At 34.3% G+C, this 24,545-nt stretch overlaps 5 protein-coding genes and 1 long non-coding RNA gene across 7 annotated transcripts; 3 read left to right on the forward strand and 3 right to left on the reverse strand.

The window, feature by feature from the left end:
* Positions 1–3,565: 3,565 nt before the first annotated feature.
* On the reverse strand, positions 3,566–6,612 carry LOC103486465 (uncharacterized). The gene is made up of 4 exons (XM_008444442.3): positions 5,928–6,612; positions 4,519–4,949; positions 4,021–4,276; positions 3,566–3,903 (listed from the first exon to the last, which is right to left on the reverse strand). The coding sequence occupies exons 1-4, from the start codon at positions 6,427–6,429 to the stop codon at positions 3,773–3,775; spliced, it is 1,320 nt and encodes a 439-aa protein (XP_008442664.2). The 5' UTR covers positions 6,430–6,612; the 3' UTR covers positions 3,566–3,772.
* A 941-nt stretch (positions 6,613–7,553) lies between these two features.
* On the forward strand, positions 7,554–12,058 carry LOC103486464 (DEAD-box ATP-dependent RNA helicase 57). The gene is made up of 13 exons (XM_008444441.3): positions 7,554–7,722; positions 8,346–8,515; positions 8,603–8,726; positions 8,801–8,928; positions 9,049–9,140; positions 9,278–9,374; positions 9,541–9,621; positions 9,696–9,928; positions 10,019–10,213; positions 10,305–10,395; positions 10,626–10,748; positions 11,095–11,245; positions 11,373–12,058. Exons 2-13 carry the CDS (start codon positions 8,435–8,437, stop codon positions 11,825–11,827), a joined length of 1,851 nt encoding a protein of 616 aa, XP_008442663.2. The 5' UTR covers positions 7,554–7,722; positions 8,346–8,434; the 3' UTR covers positions 11,828–12,058.
* Positions 12,059–12,279: 221 nt separating this feature from the next.
* On the reverse strand, positions 12,280–15,754 carry LOC103486463 (pentatricopeptide repeat-containing protein At3g53360, mitochondrial). Its single transcript, XM_008444440.3, has one exon. It carries the CDS (start codon positions 14,782–14,784, stop codon positions 12,406–12,408), a length of 2,379 nt encoding a protein of 792 aa, XP_008442662.2. The 5' UTR covers positions 14,785–15,754; the 3' UTR covers positions 12,280–12,405.
* Positions 15,755–17,002: 1,248 nt separating this feature from the next.
* On the forward strand, positions 17,003–20,196 carry LOC103486462 (beta-1,4-xylosyltransferase IRX9). Its single transcript, XM_008444437.3, has 3 exons — positions 17,003–17,642; positions 18,796–19,024; positions 19,719–20,196. The coding sequence occupies exons 1-3, from the start codon at positions 17,035–17,037 to the stop codon at positions 19,902–19,904; spliced, it is 1,023 nt and encodes a 340-aa protein (XP_008442659.1). The 5' UTR covers positions 17,003–17,034; the 3' UTR covers positions 19,905–20,196.
* LOC127149105 (uncharacterized) lies at positions 19,716–23,441 on the reverse strand. The gene is made up of 3 exons (XR_007820441.1): positions 23,307–23,441; positions 21,500–21,638; positions 19,716–19,860 (listed from the first exon to the last, which is right to left on the reverse strand). It is a non-coding gene; the product is annotated as an uncharacterized LOC127149105 (long non-coding RNA).
* Positions 20,966–24,488, forward strand: LOC103486461 (protein IQ-DOMAIN 2). 2 transcript variants are annotated; one of them, XM_008444436.3, is made up of 5 exons: positions 20,966–21,287; positions 21,399–21,680; positions 22,209–22,430; positions 22,624–22,743; positions 23,346–24,488. In XM_008444436.3, exons 1-5 carry the CDS (start codon positions 21,213–21,215, stop codon positions 24,135–24,137), a joined length of 1,491 nt encoding a protein of 496 aa, XP_008442658.2. In that variant the 5' UTR covers positions 20,966–21,212; the 3' UTR covers positions 24,138–24,488. The 2 variants fall into 2 exon arrangements, with proteins under 2 accessions (XP_008442658.2, XP_050940142.1); XM_051084185.1 differs by lacking the exon at positions 23,346–24,488 and adding an exon at positions 22,869–23,316.
* Positions 24,489–24,545: the final 57 nt, after the last annotated feature.

The following is a 24,545-nucleotide window of genomic DNA, read 5'->3' on the forward strand; positions in this document are numbered from 1 at the left end:
ATATTTAAAAATTGTACTATATTATCAATATATTAATATTTGATTTATATATACTTGAGATCACAATAGATAGTTTATCAATTTTTACTTAGAAAAAATATAACAAAATAAATCAAATCTCCTAAAATGAAAGAAATATTAGTTTTAATCAAAGAAGAGAAAAAAGCTAACTAAAAAGATGATCTAATAATGATAATATTATAAAAAAAAAACTCAAGAAGAAAAGAAAATAGAAGAATGACAAATATATATTTTTAAAAAAGTTATTGTGATTAAATAAAAGACATATTTTGAAAATGATTTAGAGAAAAAAATTTCAAAAGTTCATTTTTATTAAATTTTCTATGTTTGTGGCAGTTGCTGAAGTTGGTGGTCGGAAGTTCGCTGATGGAGTTGTCATAAATGATACCTAATAGTCAGCTGAGGGTGGTGTTCGGAGTTGGCCGACGAATTTTCTAGATTCAATTAGGAAAAAAAAAAGGAAATCCATGGGATTGAATAGTGTTTACTATTCAAACCCATGTAAAAGAGTGTAAGAAACCTTGGTGAAGACGGTCGTTGATTAATGGTAAAGATGGTCAACCGTCGCCAATGTTTAATTAAGACAATTAGTTGGTTGTCGATCATCATGCAATCGATCGCCAAGGGTCATGACTTTTGGTCATTGACCACCATGATAAGAGGCACAACATCGATAATTAACGATAACGATTGGTCATCGTCGATCAAGATGTTCACCTGACAACAGAAACGTCCAAAGTTGTAGGTCACCAACGATCAAAATTATTGGTCACCAATGATCCATAATCGATAGTCAAGACGATCCGAAGTCGATAATCAAGATGATCTGGAGTTGACAGTTAAGATGATTGATCATCATGATGGTTGATCGATCGTCAAGTCGGCTAACGTTTGTTGTCAACGGTCATCAATGATCAATGGTAAGAGGTTAGAGTGAAATTTTTTCTGAAACATATGACATTCAATAATAATAAAAAGAAGCATATTCCAAACTCATGGATTTAGTTTTTTAATCCTAGGAATTCTATTTCGAGTTTGGCTTCAAATGCCAAACCCTCTAATTCCAAACTCATAGGTCAAACACCCCATTAAGACTTTGTATAGAAACCCGAGAAAAATAGGAGTAGTCTACCCTCATTGCAATCCACCATATCTTTCAATATCACAAAAACCATTTCTTACCTTACACCAACTAAACCATGCTCGTTTTAGTAAGAGTTTTGAAGTTTTGGTTATCATACTTGGGAATGGAATATTTTGAACCAAAATAACATCATACAATTATCCAAATTTGGAGGAGGTTAATACATTTCTTGGCTTTAATTTAAAGTTGAAAAAGTGAAAATAATTAGTTGGTGAGGAATTAGGAATAAGAGATGGAATAATGGGGAATTAGAGAATGAAAGTTAGTTATGAGTTGTTGACAAATTAGGTTGAAGCATTGATTGATGATGTAACAAACAACCAGCAGACATTGTGGGTTTTGGCTGATTTTTTTTTTTTTTTTTTTTTTTTGTTCTTTGTTTTCTTTTTCAAAAGAGTTTTAGGGTTTCCCACTTCTTCACTCAACTTAGTAATCATTTGAACTCACCCATGATTGAATATTGATAGATCCCACTTTCCTCTTTTTAATTATCATTTCTCTCTTAAATATTTCAATACCTTTTCAATTATTTCATTGTCCCACCTTCCTTTCCATCTCTCTCCCTTGGAGGAAAAAATTAATAAAAAGTTGCCTAAATACAAAAATAATAAAATTTACCAATTTTCTCTTTATCCAATTCCTTTAATTCAATCACCATTTCCCTTTTAGAAGAAGTAGAAATATTAAAAACTCATTGAAATAAATCAATCTTTTTCAGGGAGTCACAAACTATAGACATAGTATTCTTTTTTAAAATGAAATTTCAAACAAAAAAACTCTACCAAGGGGTAACAAATTACAGATTTTAATGTTTGGAGTACAAATTGACAAAATTGACATAACTAAAAGGTAAAAAAGAGATGCATTTTAAAATTGAATTTCTAGTTTATGCTTCGAGTCTAAAATCTCACATTTTCATTTTTGAAGCACGACTAAAGAATAAAGATTTTCAAAGAAATCTCTCTTTTATTTATTGACAAAACAATGAAACTTTAGATAAAATTTATTACTCCTATGAACATGGAATTGTTGTCTAATAATTGAAAATTTTCACCTAAATGTCAGTCTTAAAGTGGACGAGTTAGGGTATCCAATAAGTAGCTTTTGTAGGTGAAAATTCAACCATTCTGGAGTAAAACTAAAAGATTGTAAAGGGATATCATTTTTACCCCCATTAACATTAACCTTTCCACTTTTCCTTTCCTTGACTTCTAAGTTCTTTAACCTTTTCACTAAACATATTTTACCCTTAAAAATAGGCAATTATCTTCTACAATTCTCCTATTTTACAAATCAGTGTTACTAAAAAATGGGTCCAGAGAGCTATGAGACTTATAAATTTGATAAAGTTAATATTGACATAGTTGATACATGTGACACATGTAGCAGAATAAACCATATGAGCCAGTTTTAATTAATGGTAAGATTTAATGAAACGGCATGGTTTTCAAATATTCCCAGGCACATGGTGGGTGAAAAGCATAGAGTAGGGCTTAGTAACAAAATAGCAAACCACAGCCCACATGGCTGTCATTCGTAGATAAGGTAACATTCAAAAAGTCTATACAAATATATTTCTAAAATCTCATTGAGTAACCATTTGGTTTTTAGTCTTTGAAAATTAAATCCATAAACATTTATTTCATCTATAAACTTCTTAGTTTTGTTATCTACTTTTTTCCAAAGTTCTCAAAAACCAAGGCAAGTTTTATAAATTCAAAAAGGTAGTTTTTAAAAACTCCTTTTTCTAAAATTTGGCAAAGAATTCAACTTCTTTATTAAAAGAATTAGATGCAAATCTTCAAAGAAATGGATATATGCTAAAATTTCACAAACCATATGGTTAACAAACAGGGCTACAGTATTCTAATTCTACTTTCCTGTTTCTTATTATAACCTGAGCAAAGATTTGCATCTACAATATAAAACTTAGCTGTAACTTAGCCTAGAAGGTGACAAAACACTATACAATCAGAAAGACAATCAATAACCTAAAAAGATTTTTCTAGAATAATTAATAAAGTTGACAATAAGTAGCTTTTAACACAAAAACGACATACCTTTTAAACATAAGATGAAATTCTTCCTTGTAGAGAGTAAGAAGGTAACGTGTCAAACAAAGTCCATCACAGCATGTCATTGTCCCCTCCAGCAGCTTCAGCCTCGACAAAGAGAAATGGCAATATAGTCAAATCAATAGAGAGCGAATGCAAAACACTTCAAAAAAGAGCAACCACCATCACCATTTTTTTTCCAAGGAAATCCAAACCCCACTAAAAGGTGGTGCCTTTTAAGCCATTATCTTTCAGTATAGTCGGAAATTTCCAAAATGGGTTTGGACTAACAAGTAATTTCATCCTGCAGACAAGACAAAAGGTCAACTTACATTGCTGGATTCCATTTTGATGGTGGGGGCTAGCAAAGTCAATAGAGAATCATTCAGTGAAGTTCAGCCCTAAATCTCATCTGTTAAATATAATATTACATAATATATTCAACAACACATGTAGTTTTATGAGAAATATACAGTTGGGGGGGGGGGGGGAGTGTAAGTTAAGATCTGGTAGTTTTCTAACTATTTATTTCAACTATTCTAAAATTCTATCATCATACATTACAATGCCAGGGTTCAGATTCAACAGGCCTTTTCATCCCCACAACTACTGGTCTCATTGGTTCAAAGCCCTGCTCCCACGAGATGCTCTGGTTCTTCTCAGTATGAGCATCGGCTTCATCATCTGGGATCAAACACTATACGTTAGAGATTATGATTTGCAAACCGTTGAGAGCAAATGTTGCAAAAGATATCTGATTGCAATCAATACTAATACAACTGCTAATTAAGATGATCTTGCCTGAAGCATTTGTCAGAGAGAATTCAGTGAGGCGTCTGACACAGTCCTTCAAGGCTTGAAGTTCAGCTTCTTTCTCATTTAGCTTTGATTGGGCAACATTCAGTTCAGATTCCAACTCCACAATTTGATGCTCCTGCTGTTCAATAAGCAAATGGCAGAGTTTCTGATCCAATTCAGCTGGTACCACTCCCTGCGAGGGATAAGTAAGAGATCTCGAGTTCTCTGGCCCATGTAATTCATTAGATGAAACTTTGGTCTGCAATACTTGGTAGGGAAAATACAAATTAAACGAAGTTAGCATAATATATGTAGATTCGTAAATTAGCAATGATTTAAACTCTTCCTGCTATCGGCCATTCATCAAGATTTGATTGAAGGTTTTAAACTTTCCAATTCTATGTTTCAAATAGTCATCCACGACCTCAACCATGATTAGAACAGAGATAGAATTAATTGAAAAATTAATGCAGTATGCCCATTAAGACTTAAAACTGCCACCTTTTCTAGGCCCATTAAAGCTCCTGCTTGGCAAGAATCTTCTGTTGAACACCATGGGAGTTTTTGCAATTCAGTCGCGAGCTCTGCTTCCAGTTGATCCATATCATGTATCTCTGGATCTGGTTCTTCAGTAAGAACACTGCTTTCACATTCCCCATCGTCAAACATAGACACTGTGTAATTTCTTGCCTCACTCAATCGCTGGATATCTGCGCTTGACCTGTCAATTTCAGGTTCAATTCTATTGCATTCTCTACCTTTGCCTGCCTCCACATGACGTGAATATTTTCTCTTGTAAAGTTCTGATTTCAATTCTCGAACAACTTTTGCAGTCTCGTCCACAGTTACATTCAACTTATTTATTTCTGCTTTTCCCGCTGACATCATGTACATGATTCCAACACCAATACCCCAATGAAATAAAGAGTCATCTGCAAAGTGAAAAGCAAATAAAAGTCATACATGTTTGATTGATTCACAAAAAGAAACAAGAATTAAGGAGGAAATCTAGCTAAATTCACGAACTGGAAACAGATGACGTGCTAATTATATATGTTCTATGGTGAATGATCACAGTCAATGTTTACCATGCATAAGATTTGGTAACTATTTCAAACTTAAAAACCAACAGACAGGCACCAAATCACGAACTTATACAAAATGAGTAACGGTGATGCTACTCCCAGACATTTCTACAAGATAATGAAGTAAAAAGCTCAATGTGCCCAAAATGCTAGAGAATCTGAAAAAGAAAAAAAATGAAAAAAAAAAATTACTAAACTAAACAAAGACTGCAAGCTCCCTTCCTATATATATATATATACCAAAAGGGTGCCTTAGCCTTGGGATTGAAAATTTAAAAACTTAAAATTCCTGGTCTTTTGGAGCTGGCCTGGGTCGACTAAGGCTCCTGAAAAGTAGTGGGGTTGGCGAAGCTTTCAAAGGTTAGTGTTGGTCATCAACATAAAGCTAACAATGGGCCACGCCTTAATAATACAAGAAAAGTTGCATAACTTTTATCAATTTTCCATCTAAGTTATTGTTCATACCCCAACCCACACCATGCAACAAGACCTCCAACGTATCCATTAAAGAATTATGCAAAAAGATATGCCTCTTTTTATTTTTATTTTTTTCCACCGAATTAGCCTTCAAACAACAAACAAAAAGTTCTTTTAAAGCAAAGTTATATTAAAGACCAGGAGCATTCAAACTCGAGGTGTAAGCCAATAAGCTAACTGAAAAACTGTTTCTACATTTCTATAATAAAAGATCGCTCAAAAGAAGAATCGGCGGGAGGATCATTGGCAGTTGAAAATTGAAGTTGTTCTATCGGCATTCGGCACTGTTCTTCCCAACAAACCAACAGAAATCAGAGGATTTATATTCAAATGGTATCGTCATCTTACCTTTGGAAGAGCATGATTCAGTCTTGGCAGCACCTGAGTTCTTACTAGTTCTCCTCTTCTTCAAACAAACAGAGAACCTTCCCGAACTCTTTTTCGGCCCCATCGCCAATTCTCTACCACCAGTACAATTCTCCATTTCTCCATTTCCCCCCCTAGCTTCTTTTTCCCCTCCACGGAACCGAATCCTTGTTTTCTTCCGCAAATTCTTCGATCGATGTCGAGAGCTCGTCGCTCCACGTGAACTCGAACTCGAAAACCTAAAAACCCCCTCACGTTCAGACTCGTTCAGTTCATTAGAGACCAGGGACCCAAATTCCGTTTTGATCGGACCCTTCAACTTTTCAATGCCATCGGGTTTCTCTCGATCTTCGCAACTCTCATCACATTTCTTCGATTCTTCTACGAGTGCAGTCCCATCAGGGTTTACACCGGCGCCTAGAATGTGTTTCGCGACCAGTCCGGTGGATCCTGCCACCGCCGCCGCCAGAAGAGCCTGCCACATGGAAATCAAAAAGGAAAGACGTAACAACAGTCTTTGAAGAGAGATAGAGAGAGAGGTATTGAAGGAATGGGTTATTGGTGCGGTGGAGGTCCGCCGTGCGATGCTCACTGCCACCGCGACACTTGGTCGTACTGATTTGGAAAGAGTTTTTCAGTGTATTCAGTCACATGGTTCCCGCTTTAAAGCGTCGTCCCCACGATAGGAAACTACAACTCGACTTTTTTGAATTTTATGGGCTGGGCTACATCGTACGTCCCGCATAATTGGGCCCAATTTGAGTAAGCTTAAATTGCAAATTTGGAGGGCTAGTTTCGATTAGTTTCTTTCTAAACCTAGATAATGTAATAATTTTTATTTTGTGTTTTCATATAATTCTCTTAGAAAATACAAAAAGTTTTCAATCTAGAGAAAATTGTTTTATTTGTTATGTCCTTTGTAAACTCGAGATGATACATTGCATTGTTTCATGATATTAATTATTATTTTTAATCAATTAAATATTTTATTTTTGTCTTTTAAAATTTTTTATATGAATTTTGGGTCTCGTAAATTAAATTGTTGTTTAAGAACATAATACACATATTTTTTCTTTTACATTGAAATAATCAATACTGATGTAAACATCTCGTGAACAAATACATCACATTCCGAAAACATGTGTTCCATTGACAACAAATGTAGTAGGTCGCCTAAGATTTAAGATTTTGTTCGAAAAGTCACAACTACTTGATAAATGATATATATGAAGAATTTCTAAAAAAAGTAGGGATAAAGTAATATGTAAAGATTCTCATAAGTTCTTTCAATGTAGTAAAGATCTATAGAAATTTTTGTCGTTGTTTGATAAAAACTTTAGAAATAATATGCTAAAAATGTGTCATAAAAAATTATTTAAAATAATAAAACTGCTAAACTCAAATAACGAATTACTATAATTTGATTAGAATAATTTGTAATTGAGATGTAAATTTATTTAATTTAAATTATGATAATATACGGATGCATTAACTATTTTAGTTGGATAAGTAGATAGTAAACACTAACCGAAAAAAAATGAAAAATGATAGAGATGGTGTAAAAAAGGAATTAGGTATAAAATATTGGGAGGAAATATTAATTTTCCATTTAATTGATTTTTTTCCTCTCCTGCGTTGCTTCCCCTTAGACGCCAACGACACGCAACCAAGAGCGGCGTGCAACGAATCCAGCGACTTCCTCCTATCCTTCCGGCAATGCCCGATAGAAACCATCCGCTGGCCTTCACCCACGAGATATTTTCCTTCTTTCAGCAAGGTTCTATAAAGACCCTAGTCTGTAAACTTTAGAAACTTTAGATTTATAATACCCACTCTCTAATGGCTTCAGCAAGCGTTGAAGCTCGTTTAGTGAAGTTCAGTGGGCAATAACTTTCCTTAAATACTTTCAATTTCAACTGAAATGTTGTAGTTTAGTTTATGACTTTTAGAACTATTGTCTTTGTAGCTATTGATTGATGTCTGAGCTATGCGAACAGTTTTCAGCTAGGATACAAGTTTGTTTTACTAAGTTTTAGACATGAAAGCTCTACTTAGACCTTTTCAAATTCTTAGTAAGTGGTGATCTTTAGTTTATGACTCTTGGGAACGCTCTTTTTGTAGTTTGACATGATTCATGGTGTTTGAATTAAGGTTTGAGGTTAGTTTTGTTAGAATATTCATTTTGAACACAATTTGAATTGCTTAAGAGAGATTTAGAATGTTAAGTAAGTGATTCTCATTAAATTATTTGATACCGTTGGTTACAAACCTAATATATGAATACCGAATAAGGTAAATAATTATGAAAGAGGAAGGGCTTAGGTAGGAGGTGAGAAATGCATATTAAAACCCAGCGAGGGTTATGGAATTGGTGATCAAATTGCCACCTTGTTTTGCTAGGGTTTGGAGCTCAATTGGACTTTTGAAGTTTCTAGAACTTTAGAGGAACAGATAATATTCGGACGAGGCAGATTTGTTTGTATTTTGTAATGGAGAAAGGAACTTCTTTCTTGTTCGCCGGCATTCATTTCAACAAGAAGAGGTTTGCGGCAGATTTTGCTAGATTTGAGGTAGGTAGTGCATTTAACTGCAATGTGCACGTGTCTAGAGAAAATTGAAGGATTCTGTGAGGTAATTCAACTTTATCATTCCAACAGGGGAAAACAGAAAGTGACAATGTAGTGGAGGGTCCGAGTTCCATTGGCAACGGTGTTTTGGAAGTCCATGAGGGTTCAACACCTTCGGATAAGAGAAAGAGGAAGAGGAAATCAGAAACCGCAAGTATATTTCTATTTTATTTTATTTTCTTGTGGCCAACTGTTTTGGAGTTTCTTTATTTATTCTTTTTTATGTAGAATCGGTGGAGGGATTCAGCGTCTTCAAGGATTCAAAATCAACAGCAGATGCTTCGGTGAATGAAGAGAATCATCTGTCTGAAAACGATCCATCCAATGAGAAGAAGGAATTTTATCGGAAACTCGAGGTGATAATTTTCTCTTTGTTACTTCATTTTTTTATCTTGTGAATTTTGGTTTTAACTCTATACCCCATGGTGGAATGGTTTCTGCCCGTTATTCATACCATATTTTTTTTATCACCTTAGAGAGATGCTCTTTTCCGGAAGAAGTATAATATTCATGTCTCTGGGAACAATATCACATCGCCACTTCAGAATTTTGGAGAGTTGAGCACTAGGTACTTCATTCTATACTACTTCTATTGTTTATCTGCGTGTCCGCACATTGAATGGTGGATTTTTCTTTAGATTTATCTTTTCCCTAGGTTCTTATAAGTATGAGTGAAGAATGATAGTTGGTATGCTTTGTTTGCAGATATGACTGTGACTCATACTTACTACATAATCTCATAGAACTCGGGTTTAAAGAGCCAACACCAATTCAAAGGCAGGCTATTCCAGTCCTCTTATCTGTATGACCTTCCATTACTATCTCATTGTTGGGAGTAACTTTATCTTTCAGGAGTCGTATTTCAATATATTGATAATAAGATGGGACATATATTTGTATAATAAGAATTTTGTTTCTAGGTCAACTACTTTGATGTATTATTTAGTTTTATCTATTTTTTCTAACAGGGCCGTGAATGCTTTGCTTGTGCCCCAACTGGTTCTGGAAAAACCTTGGCTTTTGTGTGCCCTATGCTTATGAGACTCAAGGTATAATCTTTTGGGTGCCAGTTCTTTATATTTTTTGGATGGGTTGTGTGTTCTAATCACATTGTTTTTATCAGGATCCATCAAAGGAAGGAATCCGTGCTGTTATACTTTGTCCAACACGAGAGTTAGCATCTCAGACAACAAGGGAATGCAAAAAATTAGCTAAAGGGAAAAAATTCCATATCAAGTTGGTGACAAAAGAAGTTTTAAGACATGCTGATTTCTCAAAGTTCTCATGTGATGTACTCATATCCACGCCACTTAGGTTAAGGCTTGCTATTCGGAAAAAGAAGATCGATCTCAGTCGGTAGGTATTGATGAAGGGCAATGACATTTTGTCGAAACAAGATTAGCCTAAATATAACTCTGCTCTCATACAAGTTTTGGTGTTTTGCAGGGTGGAATATCTTGTTTTGGATGAATCTGATAAGTTATTTGAGCTTGGCTTGATAAAACAGATTGATACCGTTGTTAAAGCATGCTCGAATCCTTCAATAGTTCGCTCATTGTTTAGTGCTACTTTACCTGATTTTGTTGAGGATCTTGCTCGCTCTGTAATGCATGATGCTGTTCGGGTTATTGTTGGCAGGAAGTAAGTTTGCTACTTTCATACTTATTCCAAGATCCTCGACTCACATGATATTCTTCCAGTATTGACACCCGTAATTCTGAAATGTCATCAGGAACACTGCTTCTGAAACTGTTAAGCAAAAATTGGTTTTTGCCGGAAGTGAAGAAGGAAAGCTTCTTGCACTTCGTCAAAGCTTTTCAGAGGTTTGTCATATGTAAATTGCAATATGTAACTGTTCTTTTATCACGGACAAATTTTTTTTGAAGTGTCCGTTCATGGCATGATTCTATAAACTAGATGAGAGTAAAAACTTTTTGCTCAGATACAGGATCTAATTCATGTCTTGTATAGGATACTTATCTAACATAGGCACTGTTTTTCATTTTGATTTTATCAGACAATGCATTGACTTTATCACTTTCTTTCTCAACAGAGTTTGAATCCACCAGTATTGATCTTTGTTCAAAGCAAGGAGCGGGCCAAAGAACTTTATGCTGAGCTAGCATTTGAGAACATCAGGGTCAGTGTTATCCATTCTGACTTGTCACAGTTGGAGGTAATCTTTTCATCCTCTTCTGCTAAAATCCAATACACCGTTGGAGGTCGTGACAATAACTAAGCCAAATTGTTTTAAATAGCCTTAATAACGTTGTTTGAAGTGCAAAACATGACCATCCTGTTGAACTCCTACGTGCCGCCTTCTCGTATATTGTTCTAAAAGTTTTATAACGTTTTAACAGAATGCGATAAATTTTTTATTCTTTCTTCTTTTGTTGTACCTACATAATTTTCATTGAGGAAAAATGAAAGAAGTTTTTGCCATATCATTTTAAAGACACAGAGACTAGTTGAAGTGTTTTTTAATCTTTCATTCTCGGTCTAATATTTTTACTTGAATGCAGCGAGAAAATGTTGTTGACGATTTCAGAGCTGGAAAAACTTGGGTTTTAATCGCCACTGATGTAATTTCTCGAGGAATGGATTTCAAGGGGGTCAACTGTGTAATCAATTATGATTTTCCAGATTCTGCGGCGGCATACATTCATCGAATTGGTATGTGCCTTATCTTAATGTTACGTTCTTTTGTCTCTAACTTGACGGTGCACATAATCCATAACGATGTTAAAAGATTCCTGGTTAACATGACTACTTAGTTGAAATTGCATTTTCAAATAAACAGGTCGTTCCGGCAGAGCAGGAAGGAGTGGAGAAGCCATTACATTTTATACAGACGAGGACATCCCATTTCTGCGAAATATAGCCAATGTTATGTCAGCCTCAGGTTGTGAAGTCCCATCTTGGATCACCGAGCTTCGGAAAATGAAGTGGAAAAAACACAGGCCGAAGAGAGATTCAATCTCAACCAAACCAAATGAAGATGGTGACACTGAGCCACCAAAAAAGAAGACGAAAAAACACAGGCCTAAAAGGAATTCAATCGCAACCAAACCAAATCAGGATGGTGACACCGAGCTAAAGAAAAAAATTTCAAGAAAACTCAAGCGTAAGAGAGATTCAGACTCAATAAAATCAAAGGATGGCGATGACGCTGGGCTGCAGAAAAAGAAGTCGAAAAAACACAGGCATAAAAGAGACTCATTGTCAACCAAACCAAAGAATGATGACGAAGCCTAATTTACCTGCTACCTCTTTTCGATTTTTCTTATCAAAACTAAGTATTCCTTTAGGAAGTTTTTGTCCAATTATGTGAAAATCTGTTGATTTATACCCAATTTTGACTCTTAAAACATGAGGTGCAACGGCGGAACTACACTATTTCTTTTAATTACAAGAATTTGTAGGCCTGCCTTGAAGAATTGAAGATTTATAAATTATACTTGATCGACTTTGGTCCTTGGACGTAAATTCTCTTGCCACCTTGGTTAGAGGTCGGGATGTTCTTGTTTATGGGTCCATAAAACAAGAATAAGTTGGTTGAAGTTGGTTGAAGTTGTTTGAATCATTAGTTAAAATTTTGTTTTATTTATCTATTTATTTTCACTAATAAATAAGTTTGAAGCATTGAGCTATTTTGGTTAAATGCATAGAACTTATTCCAAATCATTAAAAAAAAAGACAGTTTAGTGTAAAGAACAAATACCCATTTCTATGTCACTACTGAATTTCTCGTAAATTATTTCACAAAATCGTGAGATCCAATATACATCTAAGAACCTGCCTGAAAAATTAATTATTCCTACTTTGTAATCCAATCAAGATACCATCTGTAATGGATCACAACTATCATCTAAAGTTTGCAACATCAGCTCTTCCAGCATTGTGTAAATTTTACCTCTCTCAGGATGTAAGTTATCTTCTGCAAGAAACACATGAACTTTATCCTTGATCTCAATCCAGCTCTGACCTGGAACTTTGCCGACATCCATTCGTCTCATTGAAATCCTTAGTTGAGCTAAATCTTTCCAATGCCCGGAAGAAGCATGTATGTTACAAAGCATTACGACTGCGGCGGAGTTTGATGGATCGATTTTTAATACATTCTCTGCAGCCCTTTTGCCAACCTCAAGATTACCATGGACTTTACATGCTGCTAGCAGAGTCTTCCAGACTACAACATCGGGAACGAAAGGCATCTGCTTAATGAACTCCTCTGCCACATCCAAGCATCCAGCACGAGCGAACAAGTCAACTATACATGAACAGTGTTCTTTGGTTGGTGAAATACGATAATCCTCTTGCATTGTCCTGTATAACTTCAAACCTTCTTCTACCATTCCAATATGACTACAAGCAGTAAGAATTCCTAGGAATGTAATTTCATTTGGCTTTACACCGAGGCCTCTCATGGTCCTGAAAAGCTCAAAAGCCTCCTTGCCGCATCCAGCCTGTGCATATCCAACAATCAAGCTACTCCATGAAATGATATCAGGATTGCCAATGGAATCAAACATCTTTCGAGCACATTCAAGGGATCCACACTTCGTATACATATTGATTAATGCATTAGAAACAGAAGTATCAAGATTCAGTCCTGATTTCATGATAAAACAATGAATTTGACTCCCCACTTCATAAGATGCTATTTGTCCAGATGACACCAACACATTAGTTAAAGTAACATGGTCAGGCATAATACGAGAAGCAAACATTAGCTTCGTTAATCTTAAAACCTCTCCAGCTTGGTTCTGCTGGAGACATGCTGTAAGCAAGGTGTTCCAAGAAACTATATCAGCTTTGTTTCCTATGCCTTCAAATACTTGAAGTGCATCATTCAAATTTGAGCACTTCGAATACATGCTGAGCAAACTGTTGCACACAGGAATATCTAAATTGAAGCCCATTTTGACAATGTAGGAGTGAACCTGCATTCCATTATTAAGCATCACAGGCTCCGAACAAGCACAAAGTAAAGAGAGAACAGTGACATCATTTGGAACAACTCCTCTATGCCTCATTTGAGAAAAGAATGACAAGGATTCCTTTGCATTACTGACACTAGCAAATCCCGCTATAATAGCATTCCAGGCAACTAAATCAGGCTTTTCAATATGATAAAATACTGTTCTTGCAGATTCTAAAAACCCACACTTTGCATACATGTCACAAAGGGAGCATCCAGCAAAAATATCACTTCCTAACCCCAATTTTATACACAAGCCATGTATTTGGCGTCCACAATCTGGTTCTAAGAGCTTGCTACAAGCACTGAAGGCACTACCGAAGACAAACTCATTTGGCTGATAGACAGACTGAGAAAGCATTTCCCTAAAATGGCATAAAGCTTCAAGCTCATAGCCAAGCTGAGAAAACCCTGCAATCATTGAGCCCCAGGAAATTAGATCCTTTATAATAATACGAGAGAAGACATTTATTGCATCAGCCATTTGACTGAACTTGGTATACATTGAGATTAGAGCATTCTGTGCAATTAGGTGACCGCCAAATTCAAACTTCAGAACGTGAGCATGCAGTTGCCTTGCTAGCATAAAATCATCAAGTCCAGAGCAAGATTTTACAATACTTCCGAATGTAAAGTGATCAGGAATGTATCCCGATCGTAACATTTGAATATACAATGTAATGGCATTATCCTCTTGACCATAACGTGAGTATCCAGATATCATGGAGGTCCAAGATACTACATTCTTCAGAGGCATTGCATCAAAAATATTTCTTGCTTCCTTCAAAGACCCACATTTTCCATACATACTAAGAATGTGATTCTGAAGTATCATATCAGGCTGGTAGTTGCATGTCAACATATGGCGATGAATTTTCCTGCCGTGCTCTAGGGATCTTAGAGAAGAGCATGCGTTGATTAGATGGGTATAAGTGATAGAATTCAATGGAGAACTTGAACATTTCCGAAAGATGTCAAATGCTTGAAGAGCTTCTCTGTGCAAGTTTTTCTTGCAGAGAGAGATTATCTTATCATCATGAGGATAATGTACAGTAACAGGGCAGGGAGAAAAGGCAAGCTGGGTACTGAGTCGAATATGGGAGTGTGCTAAATGCAGTTGAGGTTTGAAGTTCTTTGTTGACGTACTTGGACTAAAAGGGTTGAAGAAAACAATAGCATCCGATGCTAAAGTTAAAAAATATATAGAATTGAAGGTTCTTATAGGTGCCATTCAAGTAATCTATTCTAAAGCCATTCTTAAACACACTGCAGAGATCAGCACATGAGGTTTACAAATGAATGATGCATAAATATAGGAGAGAAAGCCTTTCAACTTCTTTTCAATTTATTCATCCCCTGTAACTGCAAGAATCATCTCCCACGTGGAGATTTCAACCATGCTTGTTCCAAACCACTATCTCTAGTATGACGTACACATTGATTGAAATGTGAGAATGCCTGGATCAGAGCATTCAAGTCTGGAAAGTCAAACCAGAACTTCCATTCAAATTTCTATTGTGCAGTTTCACATTAAAAATACCTTGTGTGCCAAATCAAAATGTGTACAGCTCCAGTAACAAACTCCAACTATATTGTAGTGTCATTATTCATGTAAGAACATGCTTGCTACATCTCTTAGCGGACATTCATCGAGCACCTGGCGTGCAACATTTCAATATCGATAAAATTACAGAGCGGCGCAAAAATTAATACGTCATAAAAGTTTCCCTCAATTACAAATGCCAAAACAATATTCAGAGTCTAAAACGCCTACATCAAGAGGAGGGTACTTGGAGTTTGCGTCGTCATATCATGCAGTGATAACAAATTGAGCTCAAGCCGCATAACCGAACAGAATGAACAAATTCAGGACGTCGACATCAGAACGCGACAATAGTGCCCAAAAAATTGAAACTTAGAAACAGAGAAGACAAGTTCGGCAGAAGAAGAAGAAGAAGAACTGGGATTTTCAAGCAAATGAAAGAATGTCTTCCAGTGGAGGGAAGTATCTAAATCCTGGCGGTTTCGAAGTGGCAATGGGCTGAAGAAAGGGTAAAAGAATTAAGAATGTGAAGAAGACAGAAACTCCATTAGAGGACTGAACTTCGTTCACCTTCCTTCTCTTTGAATATAACTTGACAACTTGACGCTGAACTTTTGAATTGTGGTGTGACCTTATGGGTAGTTTCGTAATCGTTAGTGCTATTATAGCGAGAAATAAGATTGGTGTAATATCCTAAAATTGTACTTTAAAAAGAGAACAAATAGACCGAAACAATCTCTATTAAAAAAAAGTTAATAACGAACGTTTTTTTTAATAATGTTATTTTAAAAATTATTTTTATACATAGATATCGATTAATAAATCTCAACCTCCTAAAATTATACTATTAATAAATCTCAACCTTTTCAAAATGTTTCATTTCTAAAAATTACATTTCTTAATTATTAAATTAAAATATTTAATTATTTTCTTTTCAAAAACCTAAATTATGAATTTAAAAAATTATTTAAAAGTTTTCTCAGTGAATTATTAACAAAATCTCTTATTAATGAAATTCAAAATTGGAATATTTCTATAATTTAATAAAAAAATTAAATATTAAAAATAGAAAGAGAAAGGAATAGAAATTATGCTTTACTGAAAAAATGTTATTTTTAGGATTGAAATATTTTTAGGAGGCTGACATTTATTAATGGTGTATTTTAGGAGGTGGAAATTTATTAATGATTATTTTTAGGAAGTTGAAATTTATTAATGACGATTATGTATAAATAAAATAAACGTGCCTATGAAAGTCGTTGAACTCCGTCTACGACTTTGCCCCGATATTATTAAAAAAACATTCGTTAAAAACACAATAATTTTGAATATAACTCATTATAATAACAAATTGAGATTTAATGTTTTAAATTTACCAAAAACTTTTGAATAAAATCTTGTAAATTACTAAAGAAACAAACAAACAACCTACTTCAGTAAAAAAATTTGAAATTTTTAACTTTTTCCTTTTCCATGTTTTATATTTGAATCATTGAGTATCATTAATTCGATTATTGATTAAAATTTTAATTTCTACTTAAATATTTCTATCGATGATACTCTTGTAAGTTTGAGATTTTAATATTTACATCAACATTAACATTTTAGTTATATAAAGTCAACATTGATATTTTAAACTTGGTTCGCTGGTTTATTAAAGTTACGGGTAGAATTTAGAAATTTTCCAATAAAAATGAAGAAAATGGGTTTGATTGTCCTAACCACAAAATGATATTAGTTGATGGGTTCCATCCCACCCAACAATTTGGTACACAAAAAATCCCTTCCCTCCTTCCTTTTACTTCAAGAAACAGCTAAATCAAACCATTTCCTCCATGCAAATACAATGAAATTTCATCTTAAATTCTCCATTTTTCATCATCATTATATTCATAATAACTTCATTTTTCTTCACTCCTGAAAAAACAAAAAACAAAAATGGGTTCTACAGAAAGACCAAAAAAAAGAGCTCACCTTTGCAAAAAAGCCATCCTCCATTTCTCCCTCTGCTTCATCATGGGCTTCTTCACCGGTTTCGCTCCGACCGCCACCAAATCCTCCACCTCCACCTCCACCATCACTCTCTCAAACACAACCAAAATCCTCCCGAATTTCACCCGGAACCTGGCAGCGGAACCGCCACCACCGGCTAGGAAGAGAGATCGGGAGGAGTTAGTGAAGAAGATGGTAGCGCCGAGAAGGCAGATCATCATCGTGACTCCGACGAGGAGTGGCGATAGGAATAGAGAAGTATGGTTGAGGAGATTGGGGAATACGATACGGCTTGTTAGGCAGCCATTGTTGTGGATTGTGGTGGAGGCGAAAAGAGAAGGGAGTAATGTGGCGGAGATAATGAGGAAGACGGGGATTATGTATAGACATTTGGTTTTCAAAGAGAATTTTACGGATTCTGAAGCGGAGATGAATCATCAAAGGAATGTGGCTTTGAAGCATATTGAACATCATCGGCTTAGTGGGATTGTTCACTTTGCTGGACTTTCTAACTTTTACGATCTTCGATTCTTCGATGAACTCAGGGAAATTGAGTATGCTTTCTTTCCTTTTCTTTTTCTTCTTCAAAATATATCCTTACCGGCATTTTTATTATTTAAAAAATACTATGGTAAATTATAGGAAAATTAGATCAAAATATTTACAAAAAATTTTATGACATAGATAGATACTTATAAAACCCCATAGAAGTTTTTCGTCTATTATTCAATTCTTTTAAAAATTTTGGTATATTTAAAAACAACCTTAAATTAAAATAAATAAATATCCTTAGCCTAAAAAAATATAAATTACAATAGAAAAAATGGTAAAGACCATTCCTAAAATATAATGGTAGATATAATTGAAAGTAAAACCGTGAGACATCACTACATTATAGTATTAACAACCACCATCGTTCCATATAACAATTTCTATCTAAAATTATAATGAATTTAAATTTAAATAATAGTTATAATATTGCACCCTATGAAGAATGGAATTGATATAGCAGTATAAACTATATACTCAAACATACCAAATTACATGTTTAATTTCGCTTAATAGTAGATGAGATGTGTTCTTGCTCTTGACTTTGAAAGTTTTAACTTTCAGTTGTAAAAAAATATATAAATTCAAATTAAAGATCATACCTTAATAATATTAAAAAGAGGCTATAAAAATTATCAAATTTGTTTGAAATCAAATATAGATGAGGCCACTCGAATGGCCCTATTTATTACAATAAAAAGATCATAATTTTACATAATAAAATGAAAAGTGAAGTGTGACCAAAATTTAATATGTATGCTTAAAAGTATCAAACAACATTTCATTTCTTTTACCCAATATAACATTAATTTATCTTAATAATTGTGTTATATTTGCATATAAGTTAAATTTTGATTGTAAAAATTAATCTTTCTTGCTTGCAATAATGCTATTTATGCATAAGCTTAAAATTTTTAAAGCTATATAACTCTCTTTTTACTTCCCCCACCCAATAACTCTTTAATCTAATGTGGTGTGTACACAGTCTTAATTTAGCTTATTTGGTTTGAATTACCAATTTCATATCTCCAAACTACAGTCTTATAAAATGCCTAAAAAGGTCCTAAAGATAAAATATTTAGTATACATAATAAAGAAATAATATATCAATTAAGTTAAAAAAATTGAAATATTAAAGAACAATTGTGTTGAATTTAGGGTGTTTGGGACATGGCCAATGGCACTGGTGACAGCAAACAAAAAGAAGGTGGTAATTGAAGGGCCAATTTGTGATTCTTCTCAAGTAATTGGATGGCATTTGAAAAAAATGGCTAACCAAACACAATCTAAACCCCAAATCCATATTTCCAGCTTTGCTTTCAATAGTTCCATTCTTTGGGACCCTGAAAGATGGGGCAGAACTTCCTCTGTCCAAGACACTTCTCAGGTATTTTAAATATAATCTCTTTTTGGTATTTTTTTTCTATATATAAATATATATTTAAAAATGTTAAGTTAAGTTAGTTTAGTCTATTTGATTCTTGAACATTTAAGAGTGTTTATTAAAGTCTTGATTTTTCAATTTTGTATTCAATTAATCGTTGAACGTTTTAAGGGGTTTGATATGTTATAATTGAACTTTGTTTATAGGAGATTGTTTTATTTAATATTTTTTAAATTCATGAATCTAACTGCCCAAAGAATTACATTAAAATGCACTATAGTTCTATTTGGAGAGTCCAAACATCTCTTTATATTCTGTTATTATTAGACTTATAAATTACATGGATTTAATAGATTAATTGATTTTTCTGTAAAAAGTAATATAGAACAAAGGCTATTAGGTAGAAAACTGAAAGCTCGCTAATTTAATTAGATAGAAAATTCATTATTTGGTTAAGTTTCTTTCTCTAATTATTAGCACAAGTAATCATACGTGAAAATTCATTTTTTGTTCATACTATGTATTTTATATCAAATAATGTATAGATTTATAAATTTTTAATGCAAAATTCCATCCTTCAATAAAAATACAACGAAAAAGGTGAATATCAAAATAAAGTCAAAAAGCTCATTTTAACTTTGTATGAAATTATTTTAAATTTATTGATTTTAATGATTTTTTTATTAATTTTCATCAGAAGTCTGTCAATTTCGTGAAACAAGTAGTACTTGAAGATGAAGCAAAACTAACCGGCATTCCTTCGGGAGATTGCTCAAAAATCATGCTATGGAGCCTTCGTACCTCCACGAAAACTGCGCCAGACAATCAACACCTGCCACCTGTACAGGATGTCACCCAAACTCCGTCACAGCAGGGGACATGATAAAGTTAAGTCCAAAATGATCCGACGGCTGAAACCATATCTGTGGGAGCGTATATTCGCCCATCCAACGGTTCTTAATATTTCCAATTTTTATTTGATTTTCTTTTCCAGAGAATATTTTTTATAGGTTTTTAGTACATAATGTTCCTCAATTGTAAGTTTGACACTTTTAATTGGTAATTAAATGAACTAATAGGTTGATCAGTTGAAGCCTGGTGGGCTGGTGGTCGACTCTGTAAAGTGGAAGTTTCCAGTAATTTTGAACTTGAATTTTTGGGGATGATTTTGAAAATGGTGGCAGTTTCATAAATGATGAAAAATAGATGTAACTATTTCAAAATCTATATAAACATAAATGATGAAGTTAAGCGGGTGTTCGACCTGCTCAACAAAATTGAATACTTAGATTGCCTTTAATTCTAAAAGGTGATGTCACGTTCATCCAATCTTTAAATTAATCATTGGAATCATTTCTAACTAGAGAATTCAAACCCACAATCCATAATGCAAGTATGATATACATATCATCCATAGAAGAGTGAGACCAGCCAACGGATATCGGTTTTGGTAGGTCAGCTCAGTTTGTCCTATTATTTTGACCACCCCTAGCATGAACCTAGAAGAATCGTGAGCTATAGATTTTACTAGCTGCATACAATCTAAATCAAAATCAATATCAATGGTAAGAGCAGAAAGAAACTGAGAAGCATTTTACTCCGATTCAAAGTTTCTACACGGAGGATCTAAAATCCAGCGACCATTCGATTCTTATAGGTAGAATCAGATACTTTCCTTTGAAAGGGAGGGAAGAGTCAGAGTCAGAGAGAGAACCGGAAGAGTCAGTTGCAACTAAACTACAAGCTTCAATATAATACTATTTGTTTCCCCATGAAAATAAAAGGAAGAAAAGGTCATTTGTGTGGTTCAAAGTTCTTTGAAATTGTTATTTGATGGGTTGATATTTTTTTGAAAATTTTGCAAATTTAACGCTGGTTGTTGTGATATTCTAGCAGTAGGTCTCTGTTTTTGCATATTTTTTAAGTGACTTTGCTGACATCTCAAGGAAATGTTAGACAAACTAAAAGGATATTAAACAGAAAATTGTAACCATCTTCCCCACCAAGCTTTATTTGGCTTTAGTTTAATGGGATTTTATCAACTTTTTCTTAACTGAACTGAAGTTAACTATTTATATGATGTTAGATCAGATGTGAAATTATCTCTCTCCTGTCATTGTAATTACAGGTTTCTTTATCTCTTCTTAATATTGACTTTGAAGAACATTGAGTAGAATATAATAACAGAGGGATGGGAAGGAAAGGAAACTGGCTTAGAAATTTGAAGAAAGCTCTCAGCCCCAGCTCCAAAAGAAAGAAAGACCAGGTTTATGACTATCCATCTTGTTTATCATACAGACTAGATTGGAAGTTTTCATCTTCTTTTGAATTTTCTAATATTCTTGCAAATTTCCTTATGGTTTTTTTTGGCATGCAGAAGAGTAAATTGTCTGAAAAACAAAAACACCCCAATTCAGGTCCCACTCCTTTTGTGACTATTGCAAACCAGTTAAGTCAGATAGAAAAAGTAAAACCAACCTGTCAGAAGAATGAAGGCCACTGCGAAGTTCGTCGTGTTCCAAATTCAAATTCCACAGGCATGGCGTCTACCACCGCTGCCACCAAGTGTGTCCAAACCATTACTGAGACGCAATTCACCAGAAAATCTAGAGAAGAACTGGCAGTAATCAAGATTCAGTCAGTTTTTCGTGGATACCTGGTGTGAATTCATACTTGCAACCCTATCAATTAAATTATATAAAATGTTAAATACCCTGATAGCCTTCCCGCTTTTACATATGAGTTGCCACTTGCCATATCAATTTCAATTCATCATTTTAATTGAAAAGTTTTCAAAGGATTTTGTTGTTATTGTTTTTTTTTTTTTTTTTTTAAATTCAAAGGTTGAAATAAAAATTTTGTATAATTTAACCATTTCATTTTTTGAAAAAGAAATTTATAAATTGGCTTTTAAACATTTCAATAGGTAATTAGATAAATAGTAGTACTGACAATTTATTACCATCTGAAATTCAAAAAAATAACTACTTAAGTCTTATGCTATGAGTAAAAGTAAATTTGATAATTTATCAAATGCTTTAATAATGCTCCAACTTAAGGTTAGATATCATAATAAGAAAATGAGATTAGTTACTGGGGTTCAACATCTAGGAGCTCTTGCCACTTGATCCAAAGGCTTAAATTAAAGGGCTATAACTAAATTCAAGTTTTTTTTAATCAAACACAGGCAAGATCAGAGATACAAGCCTTAAGAGGGTTGTTGAGGTTGAAATCATTGATGGAGAGTTTTGTTGTGGATCGTCAAGCTATGAACTCCATCCGGTGTATGCAAGTTTTTGTTCGTGTCCATTCCCAGATCCGATTGAGGAGGTTAAAGAAGCTGGAGGAAAATCACGCTCTACAGAAACGGCTCCTACAAAAACATTCAAAAGAACTAGAGATTTTTCAGGTCTTTATTATCACTTATCAGTTTTCCTCAACGATTTTATGTTGGAGGTGAATGTCTTTGTCTACAGTCCAGCAACGGGATTGGTTTTTGTCTAATCTCTCTAAATTATTCAAAACAAGCAGCTTCTCATGCTTTAATTATTTCCTACTTGCTTCATTCTTTAATTGCTATCAAAACATTGAAATTTTAACAGGGTGGGAAAGGGTGGAATGACAGCACGCAATCAAAGGAACAGGTTGAGGCTAAACTACAAAGCAAGCATGAAGCAGCTATGAGAAGAGAGAGAGCATTGGCATATGCCTTTTCTCAACAGGTGACTTACTTATTATTCTTTTCCTAATAGAATTTACACATTTGATTCCCTAAGAGTAGAAAGAAGTGATATAAAAATATTTGAAACTAAGTTGTAGTAAGGATTCTCTTTTTCATTTTAACCAGGATATCTAGCCTCACTCCTTACATTGTCCTCATGGTCCACTGCACTAATTTCTGGAGAGACCTCAATCCACCTCAAAGCCGGTTCTGGATAAACTACAAAAGATTTTAGTTTCTAAAAATTTTAATCTAAGGGGTTTCGAAGTAAGAGTTTAGAGGGTATATCTAAACATCTTTGGGAAGATGGTTATAGTAACAACTAGTCTAAATTATCATCATTTGTTTGTTTGTCCATTAGTTCTTTGTTCCTCTTATAGTTTGCTTATTTCCAATTTGCTTACAGGTTGGTTTAGAACTCCTATTTGACAGTTATCTATTATGCTTCCTCAATGAACATAGAAAACATACATTCAAGCAAATGGAAATTTATTTCTATCATTCATGACTATGTATTAGAAGAATGAAAGAAAACATTTAGACCTCAAATATGGAGAAATTTACCGAGGTTTCATCTCAAGATTCTATGAATTCCTTCAACAGAAAATCTCGAGAAATTCTTCAAGGTCAATGAGTCCACTATTCACAGAACCGAACAATCCCACCTGGGGTTGGAGCTGGTTGGAGAGATGGATGGCAGCTCAACAATGGGGGGAAATGAGCTCTGGCATTGCTAGTAGAGAAATCAACAAAGCCAATGCTCAATTTGAACTGAGCTCCGAGAAAAATTCGTCAACCGTAAGCCAATCCGAAAGCCATAGATATACCTTCAAGCCCTTCTCACCTTCTTCAAAACGACGATTAATCGCAGAGCCGAAGAAATTGAAATCGTCAAGTAGGAAAAAGAATTCGTTTCCAGAAATTGAAGGATTCGGACTGACCTTGGTGGTAAATTCGCCAACAGCAAGCCGATCCGAAAGTCACAGATATACCTTCTCGTCCCTCTCAACTCCTTCCCCGCAAACATCAGTCGCAGGAGGGACGAAATCAGTACGCGCAAGAAATAACTCGATTCCTGATTATGACTGCAAGAGCCTGGCGAGTATCCAATCAAACAAATCGCATAGGCATAGCAATGAAGGACCTAGATCATCCTTATGGGACGAGGAAAGCCAAAACAGAACACCAATTCTTCCGAGTTACATGACTCTCACTGAATCTTCAAGAGTGAAATCTAGGTTGGGGAGTCCAATTGACATGAAGAATAATGAAACTCGAGCAAGGACGTCGTTTAGTTCTTCTGCTAAGAAACATTTGTTATATCTACCATCTCCGGCCAAGTCGAGGCGGTATTACGATCGTCTGGAGGTGGATAATGGCTTAAAATTTGAATGAAGAAAACGGCAGAAGCAATAGAGAGACTGTTGAGAAATTTGATCCCGGGAAGAAAAAAAGCAGCACGTTAATGGCGGGAAGATTGCAACGAAATCCGCCGTTAACGAAACAATTCAAATCCTCATGAGATTTTTCAAGACCAATAAAAAATACAAACTATTTACATTTTCGATTAATAATAAATTGCAATTATCCTAAATTCTTGTATCTTAGTTAAATTATCAAAAGAAAATTAAGCAAGATCATTTCTAAAGCTAACTTTACAAAAGTACATTACATTTTGATTTTGTAAATAGTTTGTCTATTTCATCATTTTTACAATTTTTGTAATAAATAATTTGATATTTAAAATTGTGTTTTTATTTAAGATGATTTTTCATTAAGTGACTATTTAAAATAGAACTCATA

Source organism: Cucumis melo, chromosome 4, assembly GCF_025177605.1.
Source record: "Cucumis melo cultivar AY chromosome 4, USDA_Cmelo_AY_1.0, whole genome shotgun sequence".
Taxonomy (NCBI): domain Eukaryota; kingdom Viridiplantae; phylum Streptophyta; class Magnoliopsida; order Cucurbitales; family Cucurbitaceae; genus Cucumis; species Cucumis melo.